The sequence below is a fragment of the Mus caroli genome, chromosome 13, assembly GCF_900094665.2.
Source record: "Mus caroli chromosome 13, CAROLI_EIJ_v1.1, whole genome shotgun sequence".
In the NCBI taxonomy this organism is placed as follows: domain Eukaryota; kingdom Metazoa; phylum Chordata; class Mammalia; order Rodentia; family Muridae; genus Mus; species Mus caroli.
In genome coordinates this window covers 97,453,506-97,471,514 of record NC_034582.1, presented here as the reverse complement: position 1 = coordinate 97,471,514, position 18,009 = coordinate 97,453,506, and the positions used below count along the sequence as shown (strand labels likewise).

The 18,009-nt window shown below is 37.7% G+C and overlaps 1 protein-coding gene across 8 annotated transcripts in view; it reads left to right on the top strand.

Annotated features, from left to right (window-relative positions):
* Erbin (erbb2 interacting protein) overlaps positions 1 to 18,009 on the top strand; it is a 100,873-nt gene that overhangs the window by 33,319 nt on the left and 49,545 nt on the right. For all 8 annotated transcript variants that reach the window (XM_029468543.1, XM_029468541.1, XM_029468540.1 and 5 more), the window contains 3 exons: positions 10,925 to 11,003; positions 12,844 to 12,933; positions 14,277 to 14,333. In XM_029468543.1, the coding sequence (XP_029324403.1) occupies positions 10,925 to 11,003; positions 12,844 to 12,933; positions 14,277 to 14,333 (226 nt within the window). The remainder of the gene's footprint in view (positions 1 to 10,924; positions 11,004 to 12,843; positions 12,934 to 14,276; positions 14,334 to 18,009) is intronic.

The window sequence follows — 18,009 nt, the reverse complement described above, 5'->3', positions numbered from 1 at the left end:
ACTGTGTAGACCAGGCTGGCCTCGAACTCAGAAATCCGCCTGCCTCTGCCTCCCAAGTGCTGGGATTAAAGGCGTGTGCCACCACGCCCGGCTAGGAACAGAATCTTGTGTTAGGTAACTCTGTTAGCCCTCTGGCTCTTACAGTCATTCTGCCCCCTCTTCTGCAATGGATGATCCCTGAACTTTCCGTGCAGGAGTTGTGTTGTAGGTGGATACATTGGAACCGAGCACCACACGATGGCCTTTTCTTTACATTTTCATCAGTTGTGGTTTTTCTATAATGGTCTCTTGTAAAGAGAAACTTGTTTTGATGAGGAGTGAGGACTGTACTAACCTGTAGGCATAGAGACAAATATTTAGAGTGTAGTTAGAAATCATGCTGGTTTATTAAAGTGGCAGGTGTTGATTCTCCTTCACGAGCCATGACTTAACTAGCCATGAGTAGTTGGTTGGCTTTCCTTTATCTTGATGAGCAGGTCCAAGGAGAGAGTCCGTATCACTGAGGTCTAAGTGCCACTAGGTTATCTGCCTTGGTGGTTGATCTAATCAAGCAGTGGTAAATGTGGAGTGTATGGGTTGCTACTTGGATTATAACACAGTAAATGCCTTCTTCATAAGTAGGAGGAAGTTCTGGGCTAAGTTTTTACTACAGTCACAAGATAGCTGAGGAAATACTGTCGTAAGGATCAGATTTACACGATGCAGCTCTACTGTTAAGGATATATATATACATGGTTTCTTGCCTCATTACTTTTGGATGGTGGTGGCATAGTGTAGCAGGAACATGTGTTGGGAATCCCAACATCCCTTGGCAGCCAGCAAGCAAACAGAGAAAGGAAGACTGGTGTTATAATATTTCTTTCAACTGTGCCCTAACCACCTGGCTTTTTGTCACCAGGCTCTACCTATCTAAAGGTTCTACTAACAACCATAGGGGCTGTCAATAAAACTTTTAATATATGGGTCTGTGGGAATATTTAAGGCCCAAATAACAAGCTTTCTTTAAAATTATTACAGAAAGTAACAGTAGATATCTAAACCATTAACACTGATCTGGAATTATATGTTATTTGTAATTGTCAGGCTAGAGTTTTCTCTGATTGGCAGCATAGGTTAGGTTATAGCACTATCTCCACATATACACATATTATACTCAGACACTAAAGCCTACTAGAACATTGAGAGCAGAGATTTCTCAGCGCCTTGGTAATTTGATTACTATTGCTTGTGTGGTTGACGTTGATGGAAACACCTTGTGATGCATGACTGTGCTCTGCTGAGTAGACACAGTGGCAGGAGGATCGTTGTCTTGATTTTGATTGTAGGAGGAAAGCTTTGAACTTTCCATTGTTGAATGTGCTGTTGTGATTTTATGGGTCTTCTTTATGTTGAAAAATAGAACTTCTATCCATAATTTGTGTGACTTTTTTTTTTAAGTCACAAAAAGATGCTAATTGTTACTGCCTTTGAAAGATTTTTCCTTCCACATACTACTGAGGCATAGATTCCTGAATGACGAATTATTAATAGATAAGGAAATTTTGTTTAGCTTTCTGTACCTATCACATAAGGCAGTATTTTAAATTTTTAAAAATTTCAGAGAGATGGGGGAGAAGAAAAAGTGAGCTCTTAAAAATTTTAAATGAGCATATATTTTACAATTACAAAAAAGAATGAATCACATGAGAATAACTTTTTAATGTCCTACCCCAAAGTACAGCATTCAGTAAGCACTAAATAAGAAATAGTTTTAAAGTATTTCTTTTCAACACTTGGAAAAATATCTTTAGAAACAAATTTTACCAAATGAGTACAGCAGTACCCAGAGACAGTACACAGTAATTATATTTCATTGCCTTACTTCCAAGATCACTCTTTGTTCTGATAGGAGGATGCAGATGTACACATTCTTTGTACTGGCTCTCAGAAATTTTAGGACTTACTGGACTTTATTTTAGGATGACTTAGAATCGCCATTTATCTTGTATTCACATTTAACAGTTAATTTTGACAAGTCAGTAATTAAGTATTTACCTACACACACAAAAAGAAAGTAAAAGAAAAGAAAAAAGAAAAACAACTCTGAAGTAAAAATATATTTTTACTTTATGTAAATATCCATTTACTTACTAAATTCAAGCTATATAAATCATTCTACATGTAGTCCATATGGATAGTCCACATAAAGCACTTAGGTTCTGACATAGCAAAAGTGATTGTTATTACATTGTTTTCAGTAATAAATCTATTTTAAAGCTTTGACTTTTTCATTCACCTTAGGTTTCGGTGAAGTTTCTAGTGGTTAAATGTCCTGCAGTATAGCCAGTAAATTTAAGCTGTATCTTACTTACTGTTGTAGAACTTTGAGGAAAACCATGACCAAGGCACCTTATGAAAGGAAGCATTTAATTGGAGGTATGGTCATGGTGGGGAACTTGGAAGCATGTAAGCAGTCAGGACTCTAGAATAGTAGCTGAGAGCTTTACATCTTGGTTCTCAGACAGCAGGCAGATAGAGTAACACTGGGCCCTCAGTGAGCTTTTAAAACCTCAAAGCCCACCCCAGTAACATATCTCCTCCAAGAAGACCTTACCTTTACAAATCCTTCCACTAACCGGGAACCAGACATTCAAACATTTGATTTACCTCTTAGAGCCGTTCTCATTCAAGCCATCATAAGCTGTAAAGAAAATATTTGTCTGTGTTGAGGACTAGATCAGCCAGTAAACTGCTTGCTTCACAAGCATAGAGACCTGAGTTCCATCCCCTTTGTAAAAAAGCCTGGTCCTGTGGTGTAAGTCCCAACACTGGGGAGGTACAGACAGGTGGGTCGCTGGTTAGCAAACTTAGTGGCAAGCTTTAGGTCCCAGAGGAAGACTTTGTCTAAACAAAACAAAACAGGCAACACACACTCATGCCTACACCCAGAGTGGGCACAAAACCATACCCACACACACGGTGGACACACACCTACACCTACATCCAGAGTGGAGTGCTGTTACTGTTTGCTATAGAATCATTTAACTTTATGGCCCAAACTTTAATGTTCCTTCTTTTTTAAAAAATGTGGTTTTTTTATTACTTCCTTTTCTTTTTTCTTTTTTAAAATTATTATTACTCTTTTTTTACAGTCCAGTCGTTATCTCCCTCCCGATCCACCCTCCCAACAGTTCCTCATCCCATTTCTCCTCCCCTTCCCTCCCCCACCCCTGCCCCCCTCCCCCACCACCTGTCTCCAAGAGGACCCTCTCTCCTCCAATCCCACCAGACTTCTCCACTCCCTGGGGCCTCAAGTCTCTTCTCTCACTGAAGCCAGACTAGGCAGTCCTCTGCTGTATATGTGTCAAGGGCCTCATATTAGCTAGTGGCTCAGTGTTTGAGACAACTCATGGGTCCAGGTTAGTTGAGACTGCTCATCTTCCTATGGGGTCACCCTCCTCCTTAGATTCTTCTAGCCTTTAACTAATTCAACCACGGGGTCCCCGGTTTCTGTCCATTGGTTGGGTGTAAGTATCTGCATGTGGGCCTCTTGGAGGGCAGCCATGCTAGGCTCCTGTCTGCAAGCACACCATCCATAGCATCAGTAACAGTGTCAGGCCTTGGAGCCTCCCCTTGAGTTGAATCCCAGTTTTGGCTGGTCACTGGATCTCCTTTCCCTCAGTCTCTTCTCCATTTTTATCCCTGCAGTTCTTGTAGACAGGAGCAATTCTGGGTCAGTTTCCCCGGCCCTGCAGGGACAATCAGGGGGGACCCAGAGCAGGAGAGAGAGAGAGGGAGAGGGAGAGGGAGAAGGAGAAGGAGGGAGAGAGGGAGAGGGAGGGAGAGAGAGAGAGAGAGAGAGAGAGAGAGATTACTGATCAAGCTCTGAAAACTTTATTCAGGAGTGGCAATATAAGCATAAGCAAGAGAAGGCTCCAAGGGAGGGGGGAAGAGCACGGGGGCTCTCTGAAGGTCAAGTGGCAGTCTTCAGCTCCTGGAACCAACGGTCACAGTGTCCTCTTTTCCCATAAACATTCTTACTGTTATGACCACTAATGTTCTCTCAGGATTGTTTATGTAAGCTAGAAAATATCCACAAGGCTATGGCTGAGGCCAGAGTTTTTGACTGTGGAATGGCAACCCATCCCTCCATTTGATGCCCTGTTCTACTGGAGGTGGATTCTACAAGTTACAAGTTTGCTCTCCCCACTCTTGGGCATTTCATCTAAGGACTTCAAGCATGTGGCAAGTCCTACATCTTCCTCTTGAGGTTAGGGTCACAGGTGTCTGGCTCTGTTCCATGCCCTCTCCTTTTCATCTTTAACTGATGCCTGAATGAAGCTACTGTTTATTGTTGGTGAATAAAGTTGAGGAAGAGATGAGACTGTGAAAATGTTAGAGCTTTTTCCTTGCTTAATAAATTCTAGTCATTCTGATTCCTTATGCTTATCATTGTAAGTGATGTAATTATGAATTTTGTATATGGGAGCTAAGGTGATTTTTTTTTTTTGATAAGCCTGTAGTATTTAACCCTAATGTGTTGGTTAGGGTTATTTACAAGTCCATTTTATTAAGGAGACAACATGTATTTTGGGGTAAACCAGTGTGGCTGTTTGTGAAGAATTTGAATTTTGTTAGTTGGACTTTTGATTACATGATATTTTATATAAATGAAAGGTTAGTATGTATCCTAATTTGCTTTCTATTACTTTGATAATTACTGTGACCAAAAGGAAATTTTCAGTTTAACCCATCATCAGAGGAACTTGGAGACAGGAACTGAAGCAGAGGCTATGGAGGGTGGCTGCTATCTGACTTGCTCAGCCTTCTTTTTTATATACCCCAGGACTACCTGTGCAAGGGCAGCACTGCCCACAGTGGGCTAGGCCCTATCATGTCAATCATTAAGAAAATGCCCACAGACACACCAGTAGGCCAATCTGGTGGAGACAGTTTCTTAATTGTGAAGTTACCTCTTTCCAGATGAGACTCTGGTTTGTGTAAAGTTGATAAACACTAACCAGCACATTATAGTAAGTAACTATGGTGTTTATTAAATCTTAAAGCTATTAAAATTTTATTTAGGGCTTACTTGATCACCAAGATAGATATAGATATATTTTATATTTTGATAAGTTTTTTCCTGTTTTAAAATACTAAATCTTGGATAAGAAGTTCTAAACTTTTATATGTAAGATACAGTGTACTTTTAACTTTTCTATCAGTTAACTTTAATATTTGATGTATATCTTAACTTACCAGGTACCACTTTGAGCTCCTTAGCTCTTATTCCCTGTTTTGAAGGATTCAGAAAATATTTGCTGGGACTTTATTACTAATAACTTCAGCAAGTAGTATGTATTTATTTTAAAAACAAAAGATCTTAGACATTTATCATCACAATTGTTGGTCTTTTACATAGTTTTTTTCTGTTTCAGTTGGCCAAGTAGTATGGTTCATGATTAAAGTATTCGGGAGTGTGTTTGGGGAGATGGCTTAGTTAGATAATGTGCTTGCTCTGCAAGCATGAGGACTATCAGTTTGTACAGGACACATTTAAACTAGAACGGGGACTCCCGTAATTAAAGAATTTGAGCTTTTAGAGAGCAAAATCCTATACATGACAGTTTAATTGAATCTCATAGTATATTAAGACTTAAAGGATCTGGGCTTGAGATTTCCATTTCCTTGGTAACTTAGGGAGGGTCTAAGAACAAGATTGTTTTCTTAGTGAAATGCTACCAGGAATAATGCTGTGATAGGCTAATTCGTCTTAAACTTTACTGTAGGACAAACTACGATAAGGATAAAGCTATCATTGGTTAAGATACAGTAATCATGTCTTCACTGAAGTATGGGATGGTTGATACTTCTTAGTTTGGACTGCAGTCGTGCTTTGTCCTTGTTTGGAATTGATTGCAGATTTGTTTCTGTCTTGCTGTGTCAGGGTTAAAGAGTAGCCTAGTCTGATAATGATGTCCTGTGAAGTAGTTTAACAGAACATTAATTTCTCCTTCTGAATACCTGGCTAGTTTTAATATGACCAACAATCTGTTGATGGTTGTAACTATAAGAGAATTAAGTAGGTTGTGACAAAATTCCGATTATTTTGTACTTATAAGAGCAAAATGAGCTGACTGTCTGTCGTTGGCAGTGGGTATCCCTATAGCAGCTTGGCAATTCTATGTAAGACTCACGTGAAGCCCCTTGGTTCTTCATTGTATCCCACAGTGGGATTTCATTCAGAACAACTTAGTATGAAGAGAAAAGTTAGAGTTTATTAAGAAGAACTTGGTAGCCCTGTGATTGTGGTGCATACCTTTAATCCCGCACTTGGAAGGAAGAGGCATTCAGATCTCTTGAGTTTCAGACCATGGAGGACTTCACAGAGAAACCCTGGGGGCAGGGTGGTTAAACCTAGATTCAAGCACACTGATTAATAGAGAGAAGCACTCAGAAAAGATGGGAGTATACCCAAGTATGGATATAGCTTTCCCCAGAACCTTTAATTCCATTAGCAATTGCCAAATACATAAAATGTCAGTGACTTCTGAAGTTTTACTTCACAAGGTTTCAGAGGGACAACCCCCCCCCTTATTTTATTGTGCATGTGTGTATATATGTTCATGTGCATGTATATATGGAGATCAGTGTCAGATTGGCTTCTAATCTTATTTTATAAAGACAGGGTCTTTTCTGTAGCCTTGGCTTCCTTGGAACTAGCTAGCTTGGAACTCAGAAATCTGTCTGCCTCTGCCTCCTTGAGTTCTGGGAATAAGGGTGTGTGTCAACACACTTGACTCTGTCTTTTATTTTTTGAGACACCTTCTCCAACTGAACTGATGTGGCTAGACTGGCTGGCCAACAAACTCCCAGGGGTCTTCTTAGCTCCTGCTCTTCAGCAAAGGATTATAGGTGTGCATACAGGGTTTTGGTTTGTTTGTTTGTTTGTTTTACTGTTTATTTGGGAAATCTGAACTCCAGTCTTCGTGCTTCGTGTGGTATACAGATATACAAGCAGGCGAAAAGAAACATGCATTCACCCAAAAGTAAAAAGCACACTTAAAAGAAAGCTGGTAGTTGATTATGAGAGAGGTTTCTAGTTCTTCCCATTTCCTGCAGATTTCATAACTTCATTTTGTTTTGTGGCTGAATAAAATACCTTTGTGTCTATGTCCCACATTGTTATCATCCATTTGCTGATGGGCATCTGAGCTGATTTTGTTTGTTTTCTGCTGTTAAAAGATGAGTGATAAGTAAAGAGCCCTGTGGGTATGTGCCCTAGGTTGTGTAGCAGAGTTGGATGATAATTTTGTTTTCAGTGTTTTGAGAAGCCTCTATACTGATTACTATAGTGATTATATCAGTGAATGCATTTATTATTCCTTTCCCCCATACCCTCGCCTGTATTTATTTTCTTGATGGTAGGTCATTCTGACTAGGGTGAGTTAGATCTCAAAGTAATTGTAATGTATGTTTCTCTGATGGGCATCTGCATTTTCTTTTAAAATTGTTTGTAAGTTCATTGACCTACTTACTGATTGCAGGTTTGTGGGTTATATATGTATGTGTGTTTAATTTTCACAATTCTTTATATATTCTATTCATTAACTCCTTGGCTGAAGTATAGCTGACGAAGATTTCCATTTTCTAGGCTATTTAGGAACTCAGGCTTTTTATTTGCTTGCTTGCTTTCTTGTTTGAGATACCAGTTTCTCATCAGTTATTTTTAAGTATGGAGTTAAGTTATAAAAATCAGTTCTAGATGTATGCATTTGAGAATTGTGACCATATAGATACTATGTAATGGCAAAGGCTAGGCAGATTCACTAAGGTCAAAAGCATGGGAGATAAGCCCAAAGAATGAGGCCTGCTCATCTTATACCTTACAACCTTAGGAGATCTGAAAGAGTAGGAAAATGAACAAAAGATGATGAGAATGAACCCCAGTGAAGTATGGTAGAATCATTTTCTTTTCTGCGTGCGTGTGTGTGTGTGTGGGGGGGGAGGCTATTTGTCTGACTGTATTTATACACATACTTGTGTAGAGGCCATAGAAGTCAGATAGTGTTCTCAGTTTCTGTCTACTTATTTCTTTGAAATAAGGTGATTAACTGAGCCTGGAACTGACTGATTTGGCTAAAATAGCTAGGTAGGAAGCCTTTAGCTTCTTCCTATCTCTACCTCCCCAGAGCTGGGGTTAGAGGCATGTAGTTCCATGCCCAGCTATTTTACATGAATGCTGGAGATCAAAATTCAGGCCCTCATTCTTAAGCTGTAAGCACTTTATTGACTGAGCCATCTCCTCAGACCACTCATTACATTTTAACTGTTGATAATGTCCAGGTATTTGTAGTTCATAACTTGTCTTCCAATTTGTGTTTGGTATGTTTTTGCTGAATAATAAAATAAAGCTGTGTTTGAATTTGAGGTACCTGAACAAAACCTAGTATTTAAAAAGTATTAATGTGAAGTTTAGAAAAGAGAAGGAATAATAGAGTTTTGAAAACTAAAAAGAGCTCTTACTTTGTGTATTTTTGTAGAATTTAGCATAGTTCTAATTTTATTACAGCATTATCTATCAGTACTTACATAGAATGTTTTTACCGTTCTCTAGAGAATTCTGTCCCCTTGTCTAGTAGCTCCTAGGCTCTGGTGTAACTTTCTTCTGTGGAGATGTGGACAACTTTTGTTGTTGTTGTTTGTTTGTTTGTTTTTCCACGTAGATAGAGCATCAAGGACAGATCAAAGAAATTATTCCAAGGTCTAGTGTTCTGAGGCAGTGCATTTATTGGGGTTGCTTATAGAATTATAGATACTAGGGCAACTGCATCATCAAGAAGCTGGTGACAGCTCATGAAAGGTTCATCACCTGGCCTCCTGCCCAGCTTGTAGAGAAACTGCACTGGAGTCTCTGCTTCCCCAGCGATTGTTTACTATTCTCACACAATCTTGTGGAGAAACAATGAGACTCTTCAAAGTTTGGTGAGGCTTCTAAGTCTATGAGCTTCAGTTGACAGTTTCAATTAGAGGGAATAGCTACACAACACCAGGCAACCTCATATTTGCTTTGCTTTGTTTCTGCAGATAACAAAAATGTTTATTGTGGATTGTTCAAATCAATGAAACCATATACTATATGACCTTTTGTCTGGCTACTTTCTCTTAGCATAATATTTTCAGGACTCATTCACGGTATACCATATATTGATATTCCATAGTGTGACTATACTATATTCTGTTTAATATGCTTATATATTAAGTTGTTATTGATGGACATTGGGCTATTATAAATAACATGAGTGTTCATGTACAGCATTTTACTTGAACATATGTTTTACGTGCTCTTATATACATACCTAATAGTAGAGAGTTGCCGGGCCATTTGTAATTCTGTATACATAACGTTTTGAGGAACCATCAGATTATTTTCCACTGTGGCTATATGCTCTTACCAACAATATTTATTCTCACCATCCATACCTGAATTTGTTACTTTCATATGCTATATTTAGTCAGGTCTCTTAAGACAGATTTCTCCACCTAGTTTCTCAGTCTTCCCCTTCTTGATAATTAACTTTTACCATCCTGGCCATTTCTTTATCAGTACTTTTAATATGAGTTTATTTGATACTTCCCATCATTTAAATTCAAGTTGTATGCTTTTGCCCTATGATGAGGCTAACTGGTAACTAACTCCTACTGACTCTAAAGCAGTGTTTTTTAACCTGGGGGTGCAAATCAGATATTTGTGTTGCAGTTCATTACAGTAGCAGGTTTACAACTGTGAAGTAGTAATGAAATAATCTTATGATTGGGGGTCACCACAACATGAGGAACTGGTGTTAAAGGGTCGCAGTATTAGGAAGGCTGAGAACCATTGCCCTACAGCATTTTATTTAGGTGGTAACTCATCAGGTTCAGTTATTCTTTGTTTTTCTAGAAGTAGCTTGCAGGAGCAATTTCTCTGACAATATTACTGTCATACTTTTTAATCTCCCAATTTTTGGAATTTGTGGGTGATTTGTTTTCTTTAATGGTGCTGGGGATTAAACCCATTAGTGCTCATGTTAAGTACACGCTCTGCCACACACGCTTTATTAGTGAGATTTGACCAAAGTCATTTGCTAGATGTAGATTTGACATCATTCATTTTATCACATAGAACTCTGTGCTTAGTGTTACGGTAAGTGTCTTATTTTTAATGTAGAATCTTTTTGTGATGAAACTGATATTATCTTAAATAACCCTATAGTGACAACTTTATTGGATAATGATTTTGTGTTAATGATTGAAACTATATAAAATTCATTTAGGGGGGATCTTTTCAAAAGTTTCCTAATTAGTGTGCATCCGAGTAGAGTGATGCTAGTACTTAAAATTGCTCTGTGGTTTGCTTCCATTTCACAGGTCGTTCCTATATTTTTGGTGTGATTAAGCTAAGGAAATGATTGTGTGCTTAGAATTCTTTAACAAAATTTGATAATAATTTAAAGGTCTATTTCAAATGCCCAGGTGTATAGCAGATTGAGAATTAAAAAGAAATTCTTTACCTTACTTGGTCTGAAGAACATGCAGAAAAAAATAAAATAAAAGCAATTTTCTTTTTACCTAAGGGAAAAAACAGAATGTTAAATGTTCTGCATTTTGTGTCTTTATCATTCACCAGTTCATAAAAAAAAGGTACTAATTTCCAGAAGTGCTAAGAAAGGGAAGGAAAACTAATTAAAGTAGCTAGCAGTTATAAAGAGGCAAAAGAAAGGAAGTTAAAAGGGAGCCGATTGCTGAGGAAGTGGCCTGATTCACATTGGTGTGTCAGTTTCCTGAGTTTGTATTTACTTTCTGAATCTCCACAATGACTATTATTATTATGGCCTTTGTAATACACCTCTTTATCAAGACTGATGTATCTCTAATATATTTTATTAATTTGGTTGTTTTCTAGGAATACAAGAATTTCCAGAAAATATTAAAAATTGTAAAGTTTTGACAATTGTGGAGGCTAGTGTGAACCCTATTTCTAAGTAAGTCTCTCAGCTGACATACAGCTGCCTTTTACTATGACAATAGTCTTTCAGTCTAGAGAATAGTTCTTTAAAGTTATACAGAGATTCATATTTGTTTTGTGTGTGAATGTGTGTGTGAATGAATGTATTTGAATGAGTGTTAAGGTCTACATGTATGTCTGTATACCACATGTGTGTACTCTTATACACAGTGTGTGTGTGTGTGTGTGTGTGTGTGTGTGTGTGTGTGTGTGTGTGTGTGTGTGCATGAGAGAAGTGTGGGTGTTGCTTGCATGTATGTCTCTGTACCATGTGTGTGCATGATACCTGAAGAGGTGAGAAGACGACTTTGCATCCCTGGAACTGAAGCAATAGACACTTGAGAGCCACCTGTCAGCTTTGGGAATCAAACCTGGATTCTCTGGAGGAGCAGCAGTAGTCCTGTCCTCCAAGTAGTCCTGTCCTCCAAGCCTTCTCTTCAGCCAGTAGTCCTGTCCTCCAAGCCTTCTCTTCAGCCAGTAGTCCTGTACTCCAAGCCTTCTCTTCAGCCCCACAGAGATTCTATTGTAGATACCTTCTAATAGTCTTTCTGACTCCTATACCTCAGATATAAATTTGAGATCTAAAGAGGGAATATGAGTGCTTTAGATCTTGCAGTCAGTGTAAAAGTGAGACTAAAATTTGAACATGTCATCAGATGGGGCACTTTCAAAACAAAGAAAGAAAACTAAAGAAAAAGACAGATAATTGGTTACAACATATACCTGAGGGTATGTGTTCTATAATATAGTAATGTCAATCTAAACAAAGGCTTTCTTGCATGAAAGCTGTTAAATGTTACAAAATTGAAATAATGCTAGTGGTAAATAGAATGAAGCACAGCTTAGTACAACCACGTTGAAAGAATATCTAGAATACTTACTCCATGAGAAGTTTTACCAAAACTTGACTTTGGTTAGCTTACTTGGTTTTGAAGATGGTGGACCGTTGTGAGGTAAAGGAAAACTAACCGAGTCAAAGCCTGACATATCTGACTATGTGGGAATGTATGCCTGTAGTAATCAAGGACAAATATCTAAAGATGAAATAGGTACACATTTGGATTTTTTTTCTGGCATCAAGTTTGACATCTGTAACTTGCTTTATGAGCAGATGTGAATAGAAGTATAAAGTAAGAACAGGTTCTCACCTGGCTTTAATCTGTCGTTCACTTGTTCAACTTCTCCTTTGCTCATTATGAAGCTCTACAGCCTTAATCATTTACAGACCCAAAAGTTGAAACTGAAAATAACATAAACTCAGTGATTTTTAACTATTGGCTGTTTAATCCTTGGGGACATTGAACATTTTTGGAGATTTTGCTTTTCACAGTGAGCATGTGAGTGTGTGTGTGTGTGTTTACTGATGCTACTGGTATCTAAGTTTATACACTCTAAGTTTATAGCTTAACATTCTACAGGACCAGTTTTTACAACAAAGAACTGTTTGTCTTACTGCATTATTAAGTGTTTAGAAATTCCTTATATAATCCTTTTAATTTATGTTGGATAAGATAACCTACTCTTTCATAGTTATATCCTACATACAACCCTGTGTCGCTCATTTTAAATGTAATATTTTGTGCAGATTTATGATACTAAGACATTTTATCTTCCTTTTTACAAAGACATGCTGTTGCCATTTTTACAAGTAAGTTGTAAGGAAAAGGCAGCGTAATTTAAAGATAACTAATAGTAAAAACATAGATGTTATTTGTTGAGAAGCTATCTTTATTATACAGACTCTGAGAGACAGTTTTGGCCAGAGACTGACTGATATCTTAAATGTACTTAATTTAATTCTTTTATATTTTACATAGGCTCCCTGATGGGTTTTCTCAGCTGCTAAACCTAACCCAGTTATATCTGAATGATGCTTTCCTTGAATTCTTACCAGCTAATTTTGGCAGGTAAATTATAGATTATTTTAAAGACATTTATATTGTTAGCTTCTTTAATAATGTTCACACAACTTTAAAATAGTAACACTTAACTAATTACATCCATAGGAATTTCTTTTGTAAATTTTCCAAGCCTATCAATTCTTACAGTTTCTTTGACTTATTTCCACTCAGATTTACAACTTCAAATAAATAGTAAATGCTAGTTGAATAAAACACCTTTTAAGCTGGCCAGATCAGATACTTCAATGTGAGCAGTGCATCTGTGTTTGAGACACTGAATGCTATGTTAGCATTTACAGTATTCTAAAGTGACGTGACAACTAGCTGTTTTCCTTTTGAGAATTAAAGTTCTTAAGAGAGGTTCTCTTTCTGAGGTCTCTTTCATGTGCCCACCCGCAAGTGTCAGAATACTTTTTCTTTATGATTTTTAATGCTTTCTTAATTTATTTCTTCTTAGACATTTGTATTATTGTCCTATAATACTAGAGTGGTAAGCAGTTTTGTAGGTATTTTTTAATAAAAGGCATACAATTTATTCTAGAATTGAAAATTAGGAAGAAACACTTTGTCCCTTTGAAAATGTATTAAAGTGATCTGCCTGTGGCCAGTGAAAAGGCCCTGCCAATAAAAGCCTTGTATCCTGAGCTGGACCTTTGAACCCTAAAAAGGGTGGAAAGAAAGAACAGACTGCATAAAGTTGTCCTTTGACCTCTACATTTGTGCTATGGCACATGAGCACCCACACACACACATAATGCACATATAATAATTTTAAAATGTTTTTAAAATAATGCTCAATAGTTGTGGTGGTGCACACCTTTAATCCGAGCACTTCACAGGCAGAGGCAGGTGGGTCTCTGTGAGTTTGAGGCCAGCCTGATCTACAAATCAAGTTCTAGGACACCCAGTGCTGTTACACTAAGAAACTCTGTCTCGGAAAAATATAAAACAAATCAAAAACAAAAACAAAAACAAAACAAAAAAAAAGAGAAGGACAGAAAAAAAGAAAAGTAAAAGCAAAAGAAATTGTGCTCAGTTTTTTCTCTCTCACTTTAATTTTGAGGAACACAATGTTACTTGTTGTTTGTTTTTGTTTTGATCAAGATCTTACTATGTAACCCCTGTTGGTGTTGGACTCTTTATGTAAATCAGATTGGCTTTGAACTCACAGATCCATCTACCCGTCTCTGCCTCCAGAGTGCTGGGATTGAAGGCTGCTTAGCTCTATTAAATTCTTTCCCCATTCAACATTACTTTAATTTTACAGTGCATGCTTTACTTTAAAATGTGACACTTGCTTATGCAATTCCTTTTATTTCCTTTATCTTGATGTGTTCTTTATTTTACAGATTAACTAAACTCCAGATACTAGAACTTAGAGAAAACCAGTTGAAAATGTTGCCTAAGTAAGTCAGAGTGTTTCTTTTCCAAATCCAGTTTAGAGTTTTTTATTCTTAAGCCCTAACGTAGTTTTATTTAAAATACAAGTATATGTTATTTTGGAATACATGTTTTTATATTTTATATAATTCTTTCTATTAAATATAAAAATGTATGGGCCTGTTGGTGTTGAGTATGGTAGCATGATAACACTGATTTTATACCTCTTTGAACCATGGTCTTATATGTGACACAGAAAATCTTATATTAAGAAAATCTGAGTCTCAAAATCTATGCTAGAGCTCAGTATACAGTATTCAGAGTGATTCATGAAGGGTTCATGTAAAGTTTTATAACTACATGCCTCTTCAGGGTTCTATTGCTGTGAAGAGACACCACGCCAAGGCAACTCTCATACATAAAACATTAGTTAGGGCTGGCTTACAGTTTCTGAGGTTCAATCCATCATCCTCATTGTGGGAAGCATGGTAGTGTCCAGGCAGAAATGGTACTGAAAGAGCCAATAATTCTGCATCTTGTTTCAAAGGCAGCCATGAGGAGGCTCATTCCACACTTGGCAGAGCCTGAGCATAGCAAACCTCAAAGCCCACCTCCATCTTGACATACTTCCTCCAACAAGGCCACACCTCCTCACAGTGCCACTAGCTGTGAGCAAAGCAAACACCTGAGTCTGGGGGCCAAACGTATACAAACACCATACCATAGAACTCGTTATATGGCTTTACAGTCTTGTAAACTAGAAATGAGTGATTGGTTCTGTAATACAAGCTAACATCAAGAACATATGGATTCTTTTTTTTTAATTAGGTATTTTCCTCATTTACATTTCCAATGCTATCCCAAAAGTCCCCCATACCCTCCCCCACCCACTCCCCTACCCACCCACTCCCACTTTTTGGCCCTGGCGTTCCCCTGTACTGGGGCATATAAAGTTTGCAAGTCCAATGGGCCTCTCTTTCCAGTGATGGCTGACTAGGCCATCTTTTGATACATATGCAGCTAGAGTCAAGAGCTCCGGGGTACTGGTTAGTTCATAATGTTGTTCCACCTATAGGGTTGCAGATCCCTTTAGCTCCCTTTCTCTAGCTCCTCCATTGGGAGCCCTGTGATCCATCCAATAGCTGACTGTGAACATCCACTTCTGTGTTTGCTAGGCACCGGCATAGCCTCATTAGAGACAGCTATATCTGGGACCTTTCAGCAAAATCTTGCTAGTGTATGCAATGGTGTCAGCAGTTGGAAGCTGATTATGGGGTGGATCCCTGGATATGGCAGTCTCTAGATGGTCCATCATTTCGTCACAGCTCCAAACTTTGTCTCTGTAACTCCTTCCATGGGTGTTTTGAAGAACATATGGATTCTTAAGAACAAATAGTAATATTAAAGCATTTAAAAAACAGAATTTCTAATTCAAAGTAGACTGTAGTCTTTGGCCATTTACTAAATAAATAATAGAATTTTGAATGCATCACTATAAAGTTTAATAGTTAGTCTATGGTTAAATAAAATTTACCATATATATTTACAAATAATTTTTTAGGAGAACATATCCATAGTTGTTAAGTTTTCTCTGGCTGTTCTTGCTTTAAAATAGATATTAAATAATTGTAATGTATCTTTTCTCTGTTATACCTTTCTTCTCTGACTAACATGTACACATCATGTATGTTTGTCCCCTACATGATTATGTGTCTTTGAGAGCAGAGACCGTACTTGATTTTAGTGACTATGTTGAGTCTAGTGGTTTGCTTTATTATTTTGGATGAAGTTTGTAGTTGTGATGATAAGTATAAGTTAGAAAATTATATTATGATTTTATGAGGTATATACTACTGATTTGGTACTAGCTTAGTTCCAAGCTTTCCTGGGTATGAAGAGATTTGAAAAAGCTTTAAAAAAATGTTCATCGTAATTGCTAATGACAGAAAGGTAGCTTTCTTTCACTGTGACAAAATGCCTGATTAAAAGATTTTTTTTGCTTTATTCAAGTATTTTATCATAGCAATGAGAAACACAACTAATACAGACACTTTAAACTCAAAAACTTTGATAGAAAATAGAAGTGCAATTTCCATTTATTGCTCTCTTGCTCGCTCGCTCTCTTTCTCTCCCTTTCTCTCTCTCTCTCTCTCTCTCTGTGTTTGTGTGTGTGTGTGTGTGTGTGTGTGTATTTGTTCATGCCATGATTTCATTGTTTAAGTCAGAAGATGACTTACCAGACTCTCTTGTCTTCTTTCATCGTGTGGGTTCTGGGAGTCAATCTCGAGTCATGTGTGGTGCTGAGTGTCTCCCTGCTGACATCTTGTTGCTCTGATACAGACTTTGAGGAAAGGTTTATGATAGCTCATAATGTCCTGTGTTTCTTGTAGTTGGCTGAGTCCTGGCCTTTGGCCTTGTAAAAAACAGCACGCTCTGGTGAGGAAGAAAAAAGTCACCACTGTGTGACATTTTGGAAGGAAAGAAAAAAGCAGGAGTCAAGGGGTTGAGTTCCTATGGTCCCTTCTTCACCTTCCCCTGGCCTATCTTTCAAACACTGGACCCCTCTTCTACAGGTTCCACCACTTCTGAGTATACTACAGGCTAGGGACCAAGTTACAACGTATGTCCCCATAGGGATGTAGAAAATGCAAGCTGTAGCCTATAGACCTTCTGATTCCATAGGCACTTCAGTGAATTTTAACTCTTCTGAGGTACATGCGGTTATATAAATGAATTTGTAAATACATTTTTCCCCTTTAAAAAAAAAACTGTGTAATTAAAATCTTTGTAACTTTTTAAGGTATAAATATAGAGGCCATGTTTTTAAATATTAGATATATATGTGCATTTAGATTGTGTGACCAGATTGACATTTTAGAAAGCAAGCATGCATGCACACATGTGTATGTGGATAGAGCGAGAGGGAGTCAGTTCTCTCCTGGGAATAGAACTAAGACTGTTTGACTTAGCAGCAAGTGTCTTTATCCACTGAGCCATCGTGCAGACTCTAGATTTCTGTGTGTAATTAAAACAGTGGCAAAACTTGTTTTACATATACAGTTAATTGAAACTTGATCCTTCCTGAAGGAGTCTGCAGGGCACTGATGGTAAGTTTGAGGAGCAGTCTAAGGTCTCCTTGGTTAGGCAGCGTGTTCTTATTCTAGGATGCAGTTTTTCCTCTGAGGTTTCTAAAGTGTACAAATAGAGCCACAGTTGCTCAGGTGAGCAGAGTTCAATGCTCAGTACTTGTAGTAGATTTGCTCTTTTTGTCACTACCTATATTACTCTCCATTTCTAAATTTGCTTTAAACTGTCCAAGATACTATCTGTGATTGAGCTTTTCCAATACTTTGCTTTTCATTTTGTACCCTGTCCCAAAAGTAGTAGGTTACGTATCTTCAAACTGCCCAACTGTTTATTATGTATTCAATTGCTACAAGTAAATTTCTGCCATCTTGTCAGTTTGACAATGTCAAAACAAGAATGTGTGTCTGTGTTCTTCAGTTATTTCTCCTCACACCCCGCTCCACTCTTCTCATAAGCCCCATCTAGGTTTAGAATAGCTTGAAGATATCAAGGTGATAGCACAGCGTGTGACTTTATACATTTGAAAAAGACCCCGGATAGTCTTTGTAGTATTTTAGGAAGGAAATTAGAACTAATAGGCTTTATAGATAAGGATAGACATAAATAAGGGAAATA